At 37.8% G+C, this 18,283-nt stretch overlaps 3 protein-coding genes across 4 annotated transcripts; 1 reads left to right on the forward strand and 2 right to left on the reverse strand.

The window, feature by feature from the left end:
• Window positions 1-7,937: 7,937 nt before the first annotated feature.
• Window positions 7,938-8,354, forward strand: LOC105271298 (histone H2A). The gene has a single exon (XM_011312765.1). It carries the CDS (start codon window positions 7,963-7,965, stop codon window positions 8,338-8,340), a length of 378 nt encoding a protein of 125 aa, XP_011311067.1. The 5' UTR covers window positions 7,938-7,962; the 3' UTR covers window positions 8,341-8,354.
• A 101-nt stretch (window positions 8,355-8,455) lies between these two features.
• On the reverse strand, window positions 8,456-13,373 carry LOC105271317 (multidrug resistance-associated protein 4). 2 transcript variants are annotated; one of them, XM_011312787.1, is made up of 8 exons: window positions 13,013-13,373; window positions 12,710-12,952; window positions 12,444-12,648; window positions 10,375-12,355; window positions 10,064-10,294; window positions 9,747-9,977; window positions 9,368-9,669; window positions 8,456-9,239 (listed from the first exon to the last, which is right to left on the reverse strand). In XM_011312787.1, the coding sequence occupies exons 1-8, from the start codon at window positions 13,084-13,086 to the stop codon at window positions 8,565-8,567; spliced, it is 3,942 nt and encodes a 1,313-aa protein (XP_011311089.1). In that variant the 5' UTR covers window positions 13,087-13,373; the 3' UTR covers window positions 8,456-8,564. The 2 variants fall into 2 exon arrangements, with proteins under 2 accessions (XP_011311089.1, XP_011311098.1); XM_011312796.1 differs by lacking the exon at window positions 13,013-13,373 and having other exon boundaries at window positions 12,444-12,638; window positions 12,710-12,761.
• LOC105271308 (multidrug resistance-associated protein 4) lies at window positions 13,374-18,183 on the reverse strand. Its single transcript, XM_011312776.1, has 8 exons — window positions 18,041-18,183; window positions 17,739-17,981; window positions 17,471-17,675; window positions 15,403-17,398; window positions 15,091-15,321; window positions 14,774-15,004; window positions 14,391-14,692; window positions 13,374-14,156 (listed from the first exon to the last, which is right to left on the reverse strand). Exons 1-8 carry the CDS (start codon window positions 18,112-18,114, stop codon window positions 13,461-13,463), a joined length of 3,978 nt encoding a protein of 1,325 aa, XP_011311078.1. The 5' UTR covers window positions 18,115-18,183; the 3' UTR covers window positions 13,374-13,460.
• Window positions 18,184-18,283: the final 100 nt, after the last annotated feature.

Genomic DNA, 18,283 nt, shown 5'->3' on the forward strand with positions numbered 1-18,283 from the left:
GATGAAGACGATTAAACGAGAGACAAGACGACGGGATGAATGTCATTCGATTGGTATTTGGATGAGACAAATGCACTCGTGGAATGAAGTCGATAATGATCTTTTTTTTTCTTTTGTACCACATGCAGTAACTACACATCTAAATACATAACACAAATTGCAGAGAATGACAATTCGAAATGGCTGATACAGGGAAATAAATAAAAATGATAAAAAAAAAAAGAAATAGAAGACCTTGCCCCCCTCCACCACTCAACCTCCCCCTATCTCCCCCTAATCGACTGTACATCGCGTTTCAACCGAATGCCCAATTTGACGTGGAATTCAATTGGAATTTAATGTCGCGCGCGGACACGCCAAATGGATGTGCAACAGAGAAGTAATTTTAATACTGATGCTTAAACGTGTTCAGGCGAATTTTAGGAAACAGGGTATGTTTTTTGCAATTATTTGCGTAAAAAAGAAAAAGTAAATAAAAAAAACCTTGTACTATGAATAATGTGAGAATTCTTATTAAGGGAAAGCCTGCGAGAAAATAAAAACAAGCCCTTGTACTATCTCTTTATTACAGACTTCTTAAACATGATATTGAATAGAGTTAAAACGTGAGAGTACCCTTAATGTCATTAGAAAATCACCGCCGCGATATTCACATCCCCAAAAGTGAACTTTATTTATTGATTTATTTATTTATTATTAGTTCGATTACTCTTCATGGGAAATAATTGAAAGTGAAATTATTAAAATTTTAGAGAGAAATTCAGTCATTCGTTTGATTTACGTCGCTCAACAGGAAGACTCGCATTGCAATCCACGAGAGGTATTTATACACGCATTGAAAAGAATTATTAAAATGAAAAATTTAAAGAATTGTTGACACTAGAGGTTGGTCTGTATATAAAAATTGATAATTTTCGAGGTCCACATCTCTTGTACACAGTAATTGTAACGATAAAAGGCGATTGGTCATGGCTTGCTCGTTAAGAAAATGACATTGTTCAACCCTCAGCGTGCGTGGACGTGTGCCCATCCTAATATTTGATATTTCACGGGGCTGAAGTTGGCGATTTTGTTCATAGAAGAATTATTCGAATTTCAAAACTAGAATCCTAAGGATTTATTGTTTGTGTTTTTGAATTCCTCATGAGTTTTAACGATTCATTCCTGATACTAAAAGAATAAGACTGGGATTTAGAACTCAGGATTTTTTCTGATTTCCTATTTTAGGAATATTATTTCCGATGGCTAGCGGACTAAATTTCTAACTTCCTTTAGACGCGTGCGAAATCTCTCTTGGACTTTCCACGGATTCTATCCCGGTCATTTTTCGATCCATCCGGGGACCAACTGTTCCTCTCCTTAAAACCCCAAATCTGATCTTCTAATTTTATTCCTCACCACTTCCTAAACCGAATTATCAAGTTCTCTTTGTAACAAAACAAGTAGGAGTTCTCGGGGAAAAATGGGCATCATATCCGCGCGTTCACTAATCGACGAATCAGGGACGTCTATAAGGAAATCCGAGGGAAGAGCGTGATGTACCCAGTGTCATTGACAAACAATTACACAAAAAATCACAGAGGGAGAGTAATAAATAAAACCAGCATAAATGATGCACGGAAGGGCAAGGATAATTCTTATCGGGCGTTATAGAGAAGAATTGCATAGCATAGTTTTATATAGCAGGCCATTTAGGCGTAATAAACAAAAGATAAATGTATGTACGCATACATATGTGCTGAGCCAGCGAAAAGGACGTACATATGTGTGTGTTTTCATACATAACTATATATATAATATAAATATTATACATATATTATAAATAAAAACCAAAAAACAATTATTATGGATTATGATTACGATTAACTACCACTATTATTTTTATTATCATTATTATCATTATTACCATTTAAGATGATAAAATATACTACCTACATGGTTAATATAAAGTAAAAGATCATGCATATAATTGAAAAATGATAATATTGAATAGATAAGAAATGAAGACAAGTAGCTGAATGAGAAATAAAGTAAACAAACAAAAACATATTTTAAATAATTAACCGCCAAAGAGTAAAAAAAGTGAAATAAAAAAATGAAGTTTTTAAAATTAATAAATAAATAAAAATTCTTAACAGTTAAGATGCGATAATATACATATAATGATTGAAAGTGGACTCTAAAATTAACTGTAAATCCATGGCGGATGATGAATTGAGCTGAGATTAATCGAGATACTCAAATGACCCCGGTGATGATAACGATAATGATGAGATGGAGATATTTCCCAACATTGAGATGAATTTATTTCAAATTTGATATAGGAGCACCCGGCGCGTCGCGTTTATAGAATGATGATTTTGTTATGACGAGTGAATGATTGAAGGACGACCTCATATTTTTGATCATCCTTCCTCCTGGTGGATAATGATATGATATGACTCGTACATGGAGACAATTCGCGGACTAAATTTTCATTCATCAACCTTTATTTTATTGAAAAAAATGAATTTATATTCGAACATCGATTGTTTTCATTCAACAGCGAAATTGTAAGCCTTCAATTGTTGCGTGAATTCCGTCACGTGTTACAACTTCATTGGTGAATATGAAGGAATATTTAATCGTCGCAAGTTATTTCTAAATGAATGAATAACCCAGTGAAAATACGAACGGAATACCATGACCGGTGTAAATGGAAGTGAATATATACATTCCGCTTTCGACAAATCTTGATTACGCTTGTATACCTGCGCAAATTATATACTTCCGTATGTAACTCTAGTCGAGATGTGAATAATAAATAGGAGACGGCATTTCTGGGAAGTGTTGGAATAATTCAACAGCTATTCCATGAACAGCTTAAATATCAATTTGTTATTTAATTAGAGATTCATGAGGTCAGATAAAACCTATGAAGAAGGAGTTTATGAGAAATTATATGTGCGCATGACTCTCAACAAACGCAACAGTTGATCAACAGGTGGATTTTGTCGGCTCATGTACGCGAAATACATCTCCCCAAAATTATCAATATTAAAAACGATATTTAAAAAATTAGAATGACGAGAGGTTTTAGTTTTCTCAACTGGCCGACAACTAAAATGCTGGAAAAAATCTGTGATCCTTACGCATAGACTCGAGTCTAGTTTCGCCCAGATAAATCTAGTCCAGAATCAATTATATACGCTTATTTTTTATTATTTTATTGTTTGATTTTTCGTACGATCTGATGAGCAGTATTAAGATAATTATAACGAGCTGATATACCCTGGCTTTAATTTCTATTCATAATGCTGTACATTCTTTATCAATTTCTCATTGCAATATTGACAATTTGAAGTATTCAATAAAAAGGAATGAGAAACGCCGAAAGAACCGATGGGTGGTAGATTTTTTTAATAGTCTAAGGACTCATCCATTCCCAATCTGTATATTTTTACATAATCAGTAAAGGACTGGATGTCGAAACTCGATGTCAAAAAATTTCACGGATTGTAATAATGAAAGCATGTGAGTGATAGAAGAAGATACAATAGTTCTATGAACGGATAAAGAATTAATCATAATTAATTAACCATCATTTGACTGTCATCTTGAGCAGTTTAATTACCACTACTGTCATTATAAATTATAGAATTATATTGTAATCGGAAAATAGGAAAATTATGGGCCAGGACGGAAGGATTGAAGGACGTCACAATCTTTAGAGGATTTTAAAGTCCTAGAAGTGAAACACAGAGATAACGATGTAATATGAAGCAATTGAATGAAAAATGAAGGTAAATAACTGTACACAATAGATCACTAGTGCAAATGAGTGAGTGAAAGATGAGGTCTTAGCATATCAGTGTGTTGAGCTTAGGGAGGCACACACAGAATGATATAAATAATTGAATAAATAAATAAATGAATAAATAAATGAATAAATGAATAAATAAATAAATGCATGAGTGGATGAACCGATTGAATACATTCAAGACAGAATTCGATGGAAAATAATTTTCAAAATTCGGTGGATCCGTGGGGTCATTCTTGTCAGTTTAATTTAATTTTTTAAAATAATTTGATGCTTTACAGGATCTAGTGCCATGAAATTGAACAAAGGAAGTCGAGATATTCATAGTGAAATTGTAAAACGCGAAGTTACGAATTTTTATCCTCGCGTAAAATTTCATCTCTCACGTTTTATGGTTTCAATTATTCTCGTCGATGTAAAAATTCTGAGTCTACAATTCAATTTTTACTTCTTCAATTTTTTAAGAAAAAAAATGAGGCACGAGGCTGAGGTATAGCGATCAATTAAAATCAAATCTTTCGACTAAGTTTCGACTAGACTAAGTAACTATTTTACTTTCGAATTTATTGTTTAAAGCTATATAATTGCAATGAATACGGTTGAAAGTGCGTTGTGCGACAATACGATGTTATATCTCCGAATTTTTGCGTGGATTTACGATGGAAAATGCCCCCTCCCCCTCCCCCTATTATTGCAATTATATTTAATGAAAAAATGAAGTAATTAGGTAGATTTATTACTATTGATATAATCAATACACGATGAAAAAAAACTAATAAGGGGAAAATACACAGTAATATGCTAAACAATGAGTAAATAATTGCAGTAATTATCACTCAAACACTTACGTTAGCAGGCTAGATAACAATTCTTAACATAATAAAAGAGATTTTTCATGTGATTATTATTTCAACTAGTGGGATGAAGTATCAGTTGATTCAGAATTAGACCGAGATTGCGGAGAAATAGAAAATCATTTCCAACGGTAAAAAAAATATTGAAGAATCAATTGGGGGTTGGCAAAGCGTTTGATCTCTCCCCGGTTAAATTTTACTTTCTTCGCGCCTTATGAATCGTCATTTTTTCAGTAATAAAGAAAACGAAAGCACATTACGCTTGTCGTCACTTTGGGCGACAGCAGGAAATAAAATTATTAAAAAAAAAAAACACACACGAACGAGAGACTCGTTCACAAACGTCAAACATTGAAAGTAAATCGTTAAAAGGGGAAAAGGACGTACGGGCGGAGCACGCGACGTGATCGTTGCAATTTTCCTATTAATTTCCATATTTTCTATTTCCTTTTTTACAATCAGCCGTTCGCGAAAAAATCAGGTGGCAATAGTTATTTCTAGTTTGCAGAACCAAGAGTTGACGTGTGAATTACGGGAAAAATATCGAAAAGAAATCAAGTGAGTAAATGGCTATGAGTATGGGCAAGATGAAAACGTGCAATGTTCGTACGTTCGTGTGAGCGCAATCGCATCCCAATTTCGGTAAGCTTTTTTGTGAACGCTGAGACGAGAAGTATTCTATGTACGACGTACCTTATTCCACACTCAAAACCAAAAGAATTAATTATTTAACTCGCATACAGACTACATGAGGAATAAAGAAACGAATATGAAGTGAAATGATGGGAAATGAATTAATTATTAAAGACGATGAGGAGAATCACTTACAATTAGTTAGTACGAACATGGCCACTAGGAGCGAATGTACCATTCGGATAGTTTTATCATTAAAAAGAAGAAAAAAAAATGAAAAAACGGTAATCATTATAGATATATTAACGACATTATTTCTATTATTATACATATTATATGAAAATAAAGAATAAACTGATACTAACCCTAGGGTCGAGTATTTGTAGGGAGAAAATGAGGATGAGAAAAAAATTTTTGTCAAGGGATTAACTAATCTATATATGCGTCCAAGTGTGATGCGAACATAGGGAATATACGCCACTTTTTTCGAAGATAACAGAGCCGGCGAGTTGCGAGAGATGAGAAAGATAACGGAGGAATTCATTTAAGATGGGGTGAAAGCCAAACGCGAAGGGAAGAGATATGAAACTGAGCGATTTAAAAGTGAAAATGGAGATAAAAAAGATACAATGCGCCAATTACTTCAACTTCGACAGTAAATTTCATTTGTGTGCCGAACGATTCTGCCGTTTTCAGCGCGACATATTTTGGAAATTCTTTGGTGATCAATGATTAATTGATTGATCGCTTTCAAAGAAATGAAAATAAATAAAAAAAAATACATTAACAAACAGAAGTTTCTATACTTTTTACGGAGATTGTTATAGTCTAAGCGCACACTGATAAAGGCATTCGTCGCTCGGCAAAGCATAATATAATTATTAATATAAAATTTATAACAGAAATAAAATAAATGAAGTTAATAAATATGTACACTGTATAATAAACATTATTTCCTATTAATAATTTACGAGTTTTCATGGTCAATATCCCGAGTACTGAATAATTGAGAATCTACTAATGAAACCGCCAAATGTTATCCATTGAAAAATAATAAATGTCTATCCAATGAATGAAGATCGATCCTAGTGCCAGTTGGTACTAATATATTTGTTGAGGGTAGGACTCACCATTTATCCTGGAGATGGTGCTGCAAGTACAAACATCGATATGGCAGGAAATACTATCACAATTGTTCATCACTTTCACTGCACGATATTCACATTAATTTAATAATATATTACTTTAGGAGTTTATTTCATTTTTCACTCGGGTGAATTTCACAAGCACACGTGTGAAGAACAAAATAAACGCCTGAGTGGTATACGTTATTCAACATTTCAGGGTACACTGCACTGCCCGTGCTCAATCGATCAGTTAGTGCACCCTCAAGTGCAAATACCGACTATTATCTCATAATTTACTTTTAAGTTGTACCTTTAATTGCATTAATATTTATTTTATCTCTTCATTATTTTTACCATTTATATTATTTATCTTTTACTTTTAAGTTGTATTTTGAACTATATTTATAATTATTTTATTATATCTCTTCAATATTTTTATTATTTATCTTTTACTTTTAATTTAAATTATCAAGATATTTTAAATTAGGAATCATTAAACACTAATATTATATTCTTCGACAATTGAACTAATTCTGAACTAAGTAACCGTGCTGGATAAATTTCATTTTAAATGAAAATTAATTCGATTATTGAATTGTTCTTCGTTTTAGAGAATTATTTAGCTCTTGCTTTGTTTATTTCACCCCGTTCAATTAATTAAACTAAAAGTAAACTCACATTTCCCCTCGAGTCAAAAAACGTCCGACGTAACTTGCAGTTAATTTCGCTACCACGCTATGGCAAAAACTTTCTGGAATCCAGGAAGGAAGGATCAGTGGGAGTATGGTACATTAGGACATCAGCTGCATTCGGTTCGGATGATAAATCCAGACTTGTCAGAGAATGTGTATCGGCGCGCGATCCAAAATTGTTCGCCGCTGGGCCCGAAAGCCGCGATTTAACCGAAGACAGTAAAGAGTCTTCATGAAGTTACTATCCTCAAAGCCATCAGCACCCACTATTTTCGTTAGTGGATGATCCTTCCCCTCTCGGCTGGACCCGTTCGCTTGGAGATCAGAATTGCAACTGACGAGCTCCTCCAAAGCCCCAGTATTTATATAATCCTCGTGCGCCCTCCCCGCCGAAAACTGCATCGTCGAAAAATCCAGTCTTTTTACGACTAATAGCAGCTGCTTAGTATTGGGAAGATGAGTGTAGAACGTCTAAACGTAACGCGCCAACTGTAAAGTCTTCGCAATTATTCTCTTGAAGAATATCGCCCGCGGCGTTGCTAAAATACGCCTTTCAGAATGCTTCTGAAAGGCCGTTTTACTCCTTGTCATCTTTCCATTGCTTCACTGCTAGGGCTTAATGCCGCCGGTATCGACTGGACCTCTGCACTGCACGATGATCAGGAGGGGAATGCGCGTGGGGAACAAACGGCCGTTGTCTTAAGCCCTCAGGCGTTTGCACCGCCGAGCCAATCAGAGCCGACGCTACTGCCATTGGCTCGGCGCTGCGCACGCCGAAGTCTATATAATTCGCGCACGTTCTGCCCTATGCACACTTCACCTCTAACTCTCGCCGAGTAAACAACAGAAATTCTACGATGTCTGGACGTGGCAAAGGAGGAAAAGTAAAGAGCAAGGCCAAGACTCGCTCAAGCAGAGCTGGACTACAATTCCCAGTGGGCCGTATTCATCGTCTCCTGCGCAAAGGAAATTATGCCGAAAGAGTTGGCGCCGGAGCCCCTGTCTATCTAGCAGCAGTGATGGAGTATCTCGCTGCTGAAGTATTGGAGTTGGCAGGCAATGCTGCTCGTGACAATAAGAAGACTAGAATTATCCCGAGACATTTGCAGTTGGCTATTCGTAACGACGAGGAATTAAATAAACTGTTGTCTGGAGTTACGATTGCACAAGGCGGTGTTCTTCCGAACATTCAAGCTGTTCTGTTGCCGAAAAAAACTGAGAAAAGCAGCTCTTAAATCGCTTAGCAATAACAATCGGCCCTTTTCAGGGCCACAAAAAATTATTACGAAGGATAATATCAATTTTTGCAAACATTTATTAATTTAACATTTAAATTAGTCATAACTGTTTCATTCCAAGCAGGAAAGCTGTTTATTTTTTCTTTTGTATTTATTATTCAGTACATTCTTTCATTTAAATGTTATAATCGAACTTGAACGATTGAAAAAGAAATTTCAAATTATTTTGCTTGACTCTTTCGATACGCCTCTTTGGCAATTGTTCTCAATCGCTCAGCCATGATTATGCCAGTTTCATTAGCCATACTCTTCAAGTAACTGTCTTCTTTCTGTAAGAGTTTATGAGCACAATCGTATTCTACAACTTGACCTTCATCCATCACGAGTATTCTGTCGCTATCCATAACGGTATTGAGTCTATGGGCTATCGTCAGAACTGTGCAGTCATTGAATTTATCGCGAATTGTTCGCTGTATAAGGGCATCAGTCGCTGGATCAACATTAGCAGTTGCCTCATCCAATACGATTATTTTATTATTCCTGACGATAGCTCGGGCCAGACAGAGCAGTTGTCGCTGGCCAGCGCTGAAATTGGCGCCCCCGTGAGTGACTAAATAATCCAGAGACTCACTGTAACCTTTCAGCTCCACATCTTCCAGGGCAGCCCAGAGTTGATCATCCTTGAATTGATGGAAGGGATCCAAATTATCACGGAGTGTCGCTGAAAACAACATTGGTTCCTGCGGTATTATGGAAATTTTCTTTCTTAAATCATGCAAGCCAATTTTCTTTGTATCAATTGCATCGATGTAAATGGCTCCTTCAAGTTTCGCTAAATTAAAAAGTGCGGCGATGAGGGAAGATTTACCAGCTCCAGTACGTCCCACTACTCCCACCTAATAATATCCATGAATATTAAAACATATGTTATTTTTTATGTAGAGGAGATTTGTATACGAGGCTTTTTTTATCGCTATCGTTTTTGTATTCTTTCTCGTGATTTATTAACGGTATTTTGAGTTACCTTCATGCCAGGTTCGATAATAATATTTAAGTCCTTCAGGATAGGACCTTCTTCATCCGAATATCTGAAATAAACGTGATCGAATTCAATTCGCCCTTCACACGGCCATTTCTCTGGTGGCTTTGCATTAACTTGGCTGTCGAAAGGCCCCTCCTTATCCAACTCAGTGAATTGTAGTACACGCTCCACTGACGTCATTTGAGCTACCATTTCTGCAGTCTGGCGCATTCCGTATTGAAGCATACCACACAGAATCAAAATTTGCGATATAGCCAGGCCAACATCTCCAGCGGATGTTGTATCTACATATTTTAGATGTACATTATGATATTAACAACGGGTTTTCTTTGATTAGAGGCGAAAAAAATAGCTGAGGTACCATTTTTCAGAATGATGAAACTGTAAGTAACGAAAGCAACAAAAACGATAGTCACTATATCTAGCCAAAGCCCAAAGGCCGCACTAGATGAAATCAATAACGAGTTGGCACTGGTGTGAACATCCTGGTGGCTATCAAACTCCTTCCGCAACATTTCCTGGCCCCCAGCTGATCGAATGGTCGCCAATCCAGCCAGAGATGCATTGACATGGGAGAACACTGGACTCTTTGCTAAAATTATCGAACAGAGGACTTCATCCCAAGAATATTCATACATTAATAATATAATTAGCATTCAACATATTGCAATTCTTTACTGATTCCTTCCAGTCGTTTCAGGTCCTGCGCCGTGGCCAAGAACAATGATCTTATTTTCAAATAGAAGTAGCCCATCACACCCATCGGAAATATAGTCCACCAGTTAATAATAACCACTTGAGATAATATTCCTACCATCACTGCAAATACTTGAATGGAATCTATGAGGGCATTGGGGAGAAGTTCATCCACGCATCCAATATCCTTGGAAAATCGGTTGACTATACGTCCTGCGGAATAACATTAATAAAATTTTTATGAACACCTGGTTGACCTTGAACAATAATATTTACGGTAATTGGTCGGGTACCTGAAGGATTACTGTCAAAAAACTTCATTGGTGCTTGCAGCAAGCATCCCAGCATGAGATTATGAATATTTTTGCCTGCATGCATGCAAATTCTGAAGAAAATTAAATTCCTAACTGTTGTACAAATGGTGCATGTCGCTATTAATATTCCATAGATCCACAATGCCATATTATTATGGTAATGAGCGCCACTCGATTCGGGAGCAGTTGAATTTATAAAAACAATTCCAGCATTTTCGAGTTTATCACGATTAGCACTATCAAGAGTCTCGTCGGTTAAGGAATAATTCTGCAAGATTCCAGTATGTTGCAATTCCACTTGATTTGTCCAGAAAGCAACCCAAAAATCTGAGCCACTACTTCCCAACTGTCCCAATATCAAGAGCACGAGAAACATAAAAAGGAGAAAATAACTGTCGGAGGACTTGAAGTATTTCCAAAATAGTGCCCTTGAAATTTTTCCTTTGGCCATGAGCTCTTCCGTCTCATCAGGTTCCTCGTCTTCCTCGTCTTTCTCTTTATCAACTTCAGAAAAATAAGAGACTTGGGAGATTAGAGGCACTTTCAAATCCGCCACTCCATTCTCTTCCTTTTTTTCTTCATCCGTAGTCTCAGCATCAATATTCAACAGTGCGAAGTCATCGTGTCCGAATTCTTTAAAGCTACCCTGCTTCCCAATAATTCCATGATTTAACATGACAATGAAATCAACATCCTTGAGGTACTGAACGTGATGAGTGACGAGAACCCTCGTTTTATCAGCTAAATACTTCATAAAACACTCTTCAAATAAACTTCGTCCAACATGTGCGTCCACAGCTGACAAGGGATCATCAAAAAGATAAATATCAGCCTTGCGATAAACTGCTCGAGCGAGATTAACTCTTGCACGTTGTCCACCGCTGAGTGACGTGCCACGCTCACCCACTAGCGTTTTATCCCCTTGCGGAAGTTGTATGAAATCTCTGGTTAATGCACAAGCCCGCACTACCTCACGATATCTCGACTCATCATATGGCTGTCCAAAGAGTATATTATTCCTCACACTTCCTCCAAATAACCAAGGCTCCTGGCTAGCATATGACACGGATCCACCGACTGTCACCTGCCCCGCAGTTGAATCCAACTCTCCAAGAATCAATTGCAACAGAGAACTCTTCCCTGCGCCAACTCGACCCACCACTGCAGTCAGCATGCCCGATTTTATCGTTGTATTTATATTATTCAATGTCCTGGTTATTGAAGCATGATCCCAAGACGCAGTAGCCTGTTCAATTTTTATTGAAGCCGCGCCAGCTGGTGTTTGCTCCACAGCCAGTGGTTTATTGTCATCGAGCAGCAGAAAATCTTCCAGTCGTTTTATCGTGACTGTTGATTCTGATGCATTTATCAGAGCCATCGGGACGTAATACACTACTCCAGCCTGCAGATGATTAAAATACTGGGCCATAGAGAATACCTTTGCAGCTGATATGGTATTTCCTAAAAGCACATACGCCATCACAGTGAAAAATAATGTTGTGCGTTCAGTGAAGACAATCGATGCTCGTAAGGCTCCTCTCCAGTATGCCATCACAGTGAGAACATCGATTTCATGTTTCCTAGCTAATGAGACTAACCGTAGGAATGGTTTCTCCCACGTGTACATTTTAATCACCTGAACCGCAGTTATTATTTCACTCATCAGTCGCACACGTTCATCAGTACGAACCGCCACTTTAGCTCGCAGTTTAGCAGTCAATCTACTCAAATAGGCTTGGACGGGTACTGTTTGAATCACAAGGAGGAAAATTCCAGCCAGTGTAGCTATTTCCACACTTTTCCAAATTAAATACGCTATTGCTATACTCTGTATTGGAATTATCCACAAACAGTGTAGCATTGCAAATACCTGATCGAACCTCGCCACATCATTAGATAACAAGTTAATTATCTGCCCCCCAGCGGTTTTGTTTGCTGATCCCTTGGACAACTTCAGGATCTATCAGAGCAATCATAAGATCACAGGCATTAATATTCTACTGATTATAAATAATGGATGTAGCATTACATAAGAGTAATCGAATCACCTTCCGATAAACTAATGAAGAGCTCGCGATTCGTAATCGCATTCCCATCTCTAATTGGCCCATGCTTGAATGATGATCAATCAAAGCTATAACGGCTGACATTATTACGAGGAGTGATGCGTACGTATACGCCTCTTCTGTTGTGATTGTTGAGCCATGAGCGAAGTAGCTGATCAGAAGACCGAGGACATAAGGCTGTAAAACACTGCAGAGATGTTATCAAAAAGATACGAATCCAAATTAGATTTTTTACGTCAATATTTTACCTCAATATTGAATTACAAAATAACAGACCACCGTAATACATGTACGACCACATGAAAGTTTTTCTGATTGCCTTCAAGAATTTTGGTTTCCTACCTGCATGACGTGCTCCGATAATCTCCTTCTTCCAATTGTCCTCCAAAATATCCCCAAGGGGTTCACTTAGGTCTGATGACAGAGTATTGTATAAATTTTTGCTCTCCAGGTCGTTTTTCTTCCCATAAATGAATAGAGGCTTCAGCCACCTGACAATTGATAAAAGAGGCGATTTGAAAATTCTTCATCGAATTTGAGTAAACACTCACCAAAAAAATAATTTTTCGAAGGCGTTGGCTCTGATTCGAGGGCTTGGATTGTGATATTTTGTACTTTTGTCCATTCTGCCCACTACAATTATCAAATTATTCGCGTGGGCTAAATATCAACTTCGTTTGAACTGCATGATTCGGCAGACTCCTTTATTATAAAACCAAAGATAGCTAATAAATCCACAATCGCCACTGTCACTGGTGTTAAGTGCCCCCACGTTATCTTCGAAATGTTTTATCAAACGTTGTGTAGCTCCAACGGACACCAGTAGGTGGAATTTTATATCAAACATCACTTGATGAAATTTAAAAAAAACGAACCATTCATATTTTAATAGATGAAGAGATTGCCCTTGGATAGCCACTTTTTTCAGGTCTATTTATTGTATTTTTTTTATAATACACATGAATACATTGGGTGCAAATGAGAATAAAATGAATCCAGCTATGTGTTGGGTGTCTCATCATCACTCGGACCATTACGAGTATGAGCGTCTTCAGCAATTTTTTTTAATCTATCTGCCATGGTAGTACCAGTTTCATTAACCATCCTCTTCAGATACCCGTCTTGCTTCTGTAAAAGTTTATGAGGAAGATCGTACTCCACAGCTTGACCATGATCCATCACGAGTATTCTATCGCTATCCATAACAGTATTGAGCCTATGGGCTATCGTCAGAACTGTGCAGTCTTTGAATTTATCGCGAATTGTTCGTTGTATGAGGGCATCGGTCGCTGGATCAACATTAGCAGTTGCTTCATCCAATACAATTATTTTATTATTCCTGACGATAGCCCGGGCGAGACAGAGCAGTTGTCGCTGGCCAGCGCTGAAATTGGCGCCCCCGTGAGTGACTAAATAATCCAGAGACTCACTGTAACCCTTCAGCTCTACATCCTCCAGAGCAGCCCAGAGTTGATCATCCTTGAAATGGTGGAAGGGATCCAAATTATCACGGAGTGTCGCTGAAAACAACATTGGTTCCTGCGGTATTATGGATATTTTCTTTCTCAAGTCGTGCAGGCCGATTTTCTTTGTATCAACTTCATCAATGTGAATGGCTCCTTCAAGTTGTGCTAGGTTGAACAGTGCAGCAATGAGGGAAGATTTACCAGCTCCAGTACGTCCCACTACTCCCACCTAAATTGATAATATTCCTATAAGTACTATGAGAAATTTATATATATATATATATATATATTCTCGATTTTATCGTGACACTTTTTCATTTTATTATCACTCGTGTTACGTTTTTATTCTGCAGAATGTCTTTATTTTATCTTATCTCGCAGGCTGATTGAAAATTTACTAGCCAACAATTATATATTCATTGCAGGCAATAATCATATGAGATTTTATAGAGGCTGATATTACCTTTAAGCCTGGCTCGATATTGATATTCAAATCTTTCAAAACAGGAGAATCTTTTTCGGAATATTTGAAATACACGTGATCAAATTTAATTTGTCCTTGATGAGGCCAAGTGGCTGGTGGCTTTGCATTAGCTTGGCTGTCGAAAGGCCCCTCCTTATCCAACTCAGTGAATTGTAGCACACGCTCCACTGATGTCATTTGAGCTGTCATTTCTGCAGTCTGGCGCATTCCGTATTGAAGCATACCACATAGAATCAAAATTTGTGATATCGCCAGGCCAACATTTCCAGCGGATGTTGTATCTGCATATTTCCAATTCATACCATGATATTACAACATCGAAATTTCGGTGATGAGATGAGAAAAAAATAGCGGATTGTTACCATTTTTTAGAATAATGAAACTATAAGTAATGAAAGCAACAAAGACGATGGTCACTATATCTAGCCAAAGCCCAAAGGCCGCACTAGATGAGATCAATAACGAGTTGGCACTGGTGTGAACATCCTGGTGGCTATCAAACTCCTTCCGCAACATTTCCTGGCCCCCAGCTGATCGAATGGTCGCTAATCCAGCCAGAGATGCGTTGACATGGGAGAACACTGGACTCTTTGCTAAAATTATTGAACAGAGGACTTCATCCCGAGAATATTCATACATTAATAATATAATTAGCATTCAACATATTGCAATTTTTTACTGATTCCTTCCAGTCGTTTCAGGTCCTGCGCCGTGGCCAAGAATAATGATCTTATTTTCAAATAGAAGTAGCCCATCACACCCATCGGAAATATAGTCCACCAGTTAATAATAACCACTTGAGATAATATTCCTACCATCACCGCAAATACTTGAATGGAATCTATGAGGGCAATGGGGAGAAGTTCATCCACGCATCCAATGTCCTTAGAAAATCGGTTGACTATACGTCCTGCGGAATGACATTAATAAAATTTGTATGAACACCTGGTTGACCTTGAGTAATAATGTTTACAGTAATTTGGTCGGGTACCTGAAGGATTACTGTCAAAAAACTTCATGGGAGCTTGCAGCAGACATTCAAGCATGAGATTGTGAAGATTTTTACTTGCGCTCATGCAAATTTTGAAAAACACAACATTCCTCAATGTTGTGCAAATAGTACACGTCATTACGAACATTCCATAAATCCAAAGAGCTCTGTTGTTATCATAAGATTCATCTCGAGGAGCTGGGCGTGTTAAATTTATTGGAGGAGGAAAATCACTTTCAATACGAGTCGTATTGCTATCCTCAGAAATTCTGGCAATTTCAATATGCAAGGAATAATTTTGCAGGATGTCAGTCTTGTGTTGCAATTCTATTTGATTAGTCCAATAAGCAACCCAAAAATCCGAGCCACTGCTGCCTAATTGGCCGGCTATTAAAAGTACAACGAACATAGACAGAAAAAAATAACTGCCACTAGCTCCGAAATATCTTCCGAACAACGATCTCGAAATTTTTCCCTTGCCCATAAGTTCTTCCGTCTCCTCAGGTTCTTCATCCTCTTCCTCCTTATCAGCTCCCGAGGAGTAAGAAATTTGAGAGACCGCATTTGCAAGCCCTCGGCCATTAACCATTCGATTCTCTCCCATTAATTCCTCTTCTTTTTCCACCTCGGTATCAGCGTGTAATAGTTTGAAATCATCGGGTGAAAAATTTTTGAAACTCCCTTGCTTTTCAATTCTTCCATGATTTACCATGATAATAAAATCTACATCCTTGAGGTATTGCACCTGATGCGTAACTAGAACCCTTGTTTTGTCACCTAGATATTCTTTGAAACACTCATCAAACAAACTTTTACTCACGTGTGCATCGACAGCCGACAGAGGATCATCGAAAAGGTAAATATCAGCTTTGCGATAGACTGCTCGTGCGAGATTGACTCTTGCGCGTTGTCCTCCGCTGAGTGACGTGCCACGCTCACCCACTAACGTTTTATCCCCTTGAGGAAGTTGTATAAAATCTCTGGTTAATGCACAAGCCCGCACCACCTGACGATATCTCAGCCCATCATAGGGCTGTCCAAAGAGTATATTATTCCTCACACTTCCTGTAAATAGCCAAGGCTCTTGACTAGCATACGACACCGATCCACCGACTGCCACCTGTCCAGCAGTTGAATCCAATTCTCCAAGAATCAATTGCAGCAGAGAGCTCTTCCCAGCACCAACGGGACCCACCACTGCAATCAACTTGCCCGATTTTATCGTTGTAGTTATGTTATTCAATGTCTTTGTTATTGAGGCACGATCCCAAGATGCAGTGGCTTGTTCAATTTTTATTGAAGCTGCTTCAGTTGATGTTTGCTCAACAGTCTGCGGTTTATTATCCTCGAGTAGTAAGAAATTCTCCAGTCGCTTTATCGTGACTGTCGCTTCTGATGCAGATGTCAGAGCCGTCGGGATGTACCAAGTCGCTCCAGCCTGTAGACGATTGAAATACTGGGCCATAGAGAATACTTTTGCAGCTGATATAGTATTTCCCAAAAGCACATACGTCATCACAGTGAAAAATAATGTTGTACGTTCAGTGAAGACCATAGATGCTCGTATAGTTCCCCTCCAATATGCCATTACAGTAAGAACATCGATCTCATGTTTCCTCGCGAACGAGACCAATCGTAGGAAGGGCTTCTCCCATGTATACATTTTGATAACCTGAACTGCAGTTATTATCTCACTCATCAGTCGGACACGTTCGTCAGTACGTACTGCCACTTTAGCTCGCAATTTGGCTGTTAATCTACTCAAATATGTTTGTACTGGTACCGTTTGAATCACGAGGAGAAAAATTCCAGTCAGAGTGGCCATTTGCACATTTTGCCAGATTAAACAGGCTATCACTATAAACTGAATAGGAGATATCCACAAATAGTGAAGCAATATAAATACCTGATCAAACCTCCCCACATCATTTGATAATAAATTTATTATTTGACCACCCGCTGTTTTGTTCGCCGAACTCCTGGAAAGTTTCAGAATCTGTCAGGAAATTACACTGATGAATTAACTATAAATAATTATTTCAGTATTTCGTTATATAAATCGAATAACCTTTCGATAAATTAATGAAGAACTTGCAATTCGCAGGCGCATTCCTATCTCCATTTGTCCCATATTCGAATGATGATCAATCAAAGCCATGAGAATTGATATTATTACGACTAGCGACGCATACCCATATGCTTCGCCTGTCGTAATTGTTGAATCATGAGCAAAGTAACTGATAAGAAGGCCGAGAACATAAGGCAGCAGTACACTACAAATATATTTAAACAGAAAATGAAACACTGGAACAAGTCACGTCCGTTAATATCCATACCACATCATTGAATGAGAAAATAACAATCCGCCGTAGTAAATGTGCGATAACATGAATGTTTTTCTGATCGCAGTGAAAAGTCGAGGTTTTCTTCCAGTACGACGTGCTGCGGCTATTTCCATTGTCCAATTTTTCTCTAAAACATCCCCAAGTGGTTCACTGAGATCAGGGGGTAGAGTGTTGTATAAATCCTTGCTCTCTAAATCGTTCTTTTTTCCATAAAGAAAAAACGGCTTTAGCCACCTGAGAATAAATGAATCGTTAATAATGTTTTTTTACTGATTCAGACCAACAACACCCACCAGAATGATAATTTTTTAAAAACATTTGCTGTTTTCCGTGGGTTTGGATTCTCACGCTTTATAGTTTTATCCATTTTTTTACTGACAACACAATTATCTCGAACGGAGCAATATCTACTACAATAAGGTCCGATGTAGATTGAACAGAGTGCATTAATAATACTGAGTTCTGTAATTCACTGCATTCCTATTGGCATCGACGACGTCTCCCCGTTTTATCTCTGATGTGTAATTAAGTGATAA

Source organism: Fopius arisanus, unplaced genomic scaffold (genome assembly GCF_000806365.1).
Source record: "Fopius arisanus strain USDA-PBARC FA_bdor unplaced genomic scaffold, ASM80636v1 scaffold00004, whole genome shotgun sequence".
Classification (NCBI taxonomy): Eukaryota; Metazoa; Arthropoda; class Insecta; order Hymenoptera; family Braconidae; genus Fopius; species Fopius arisanus.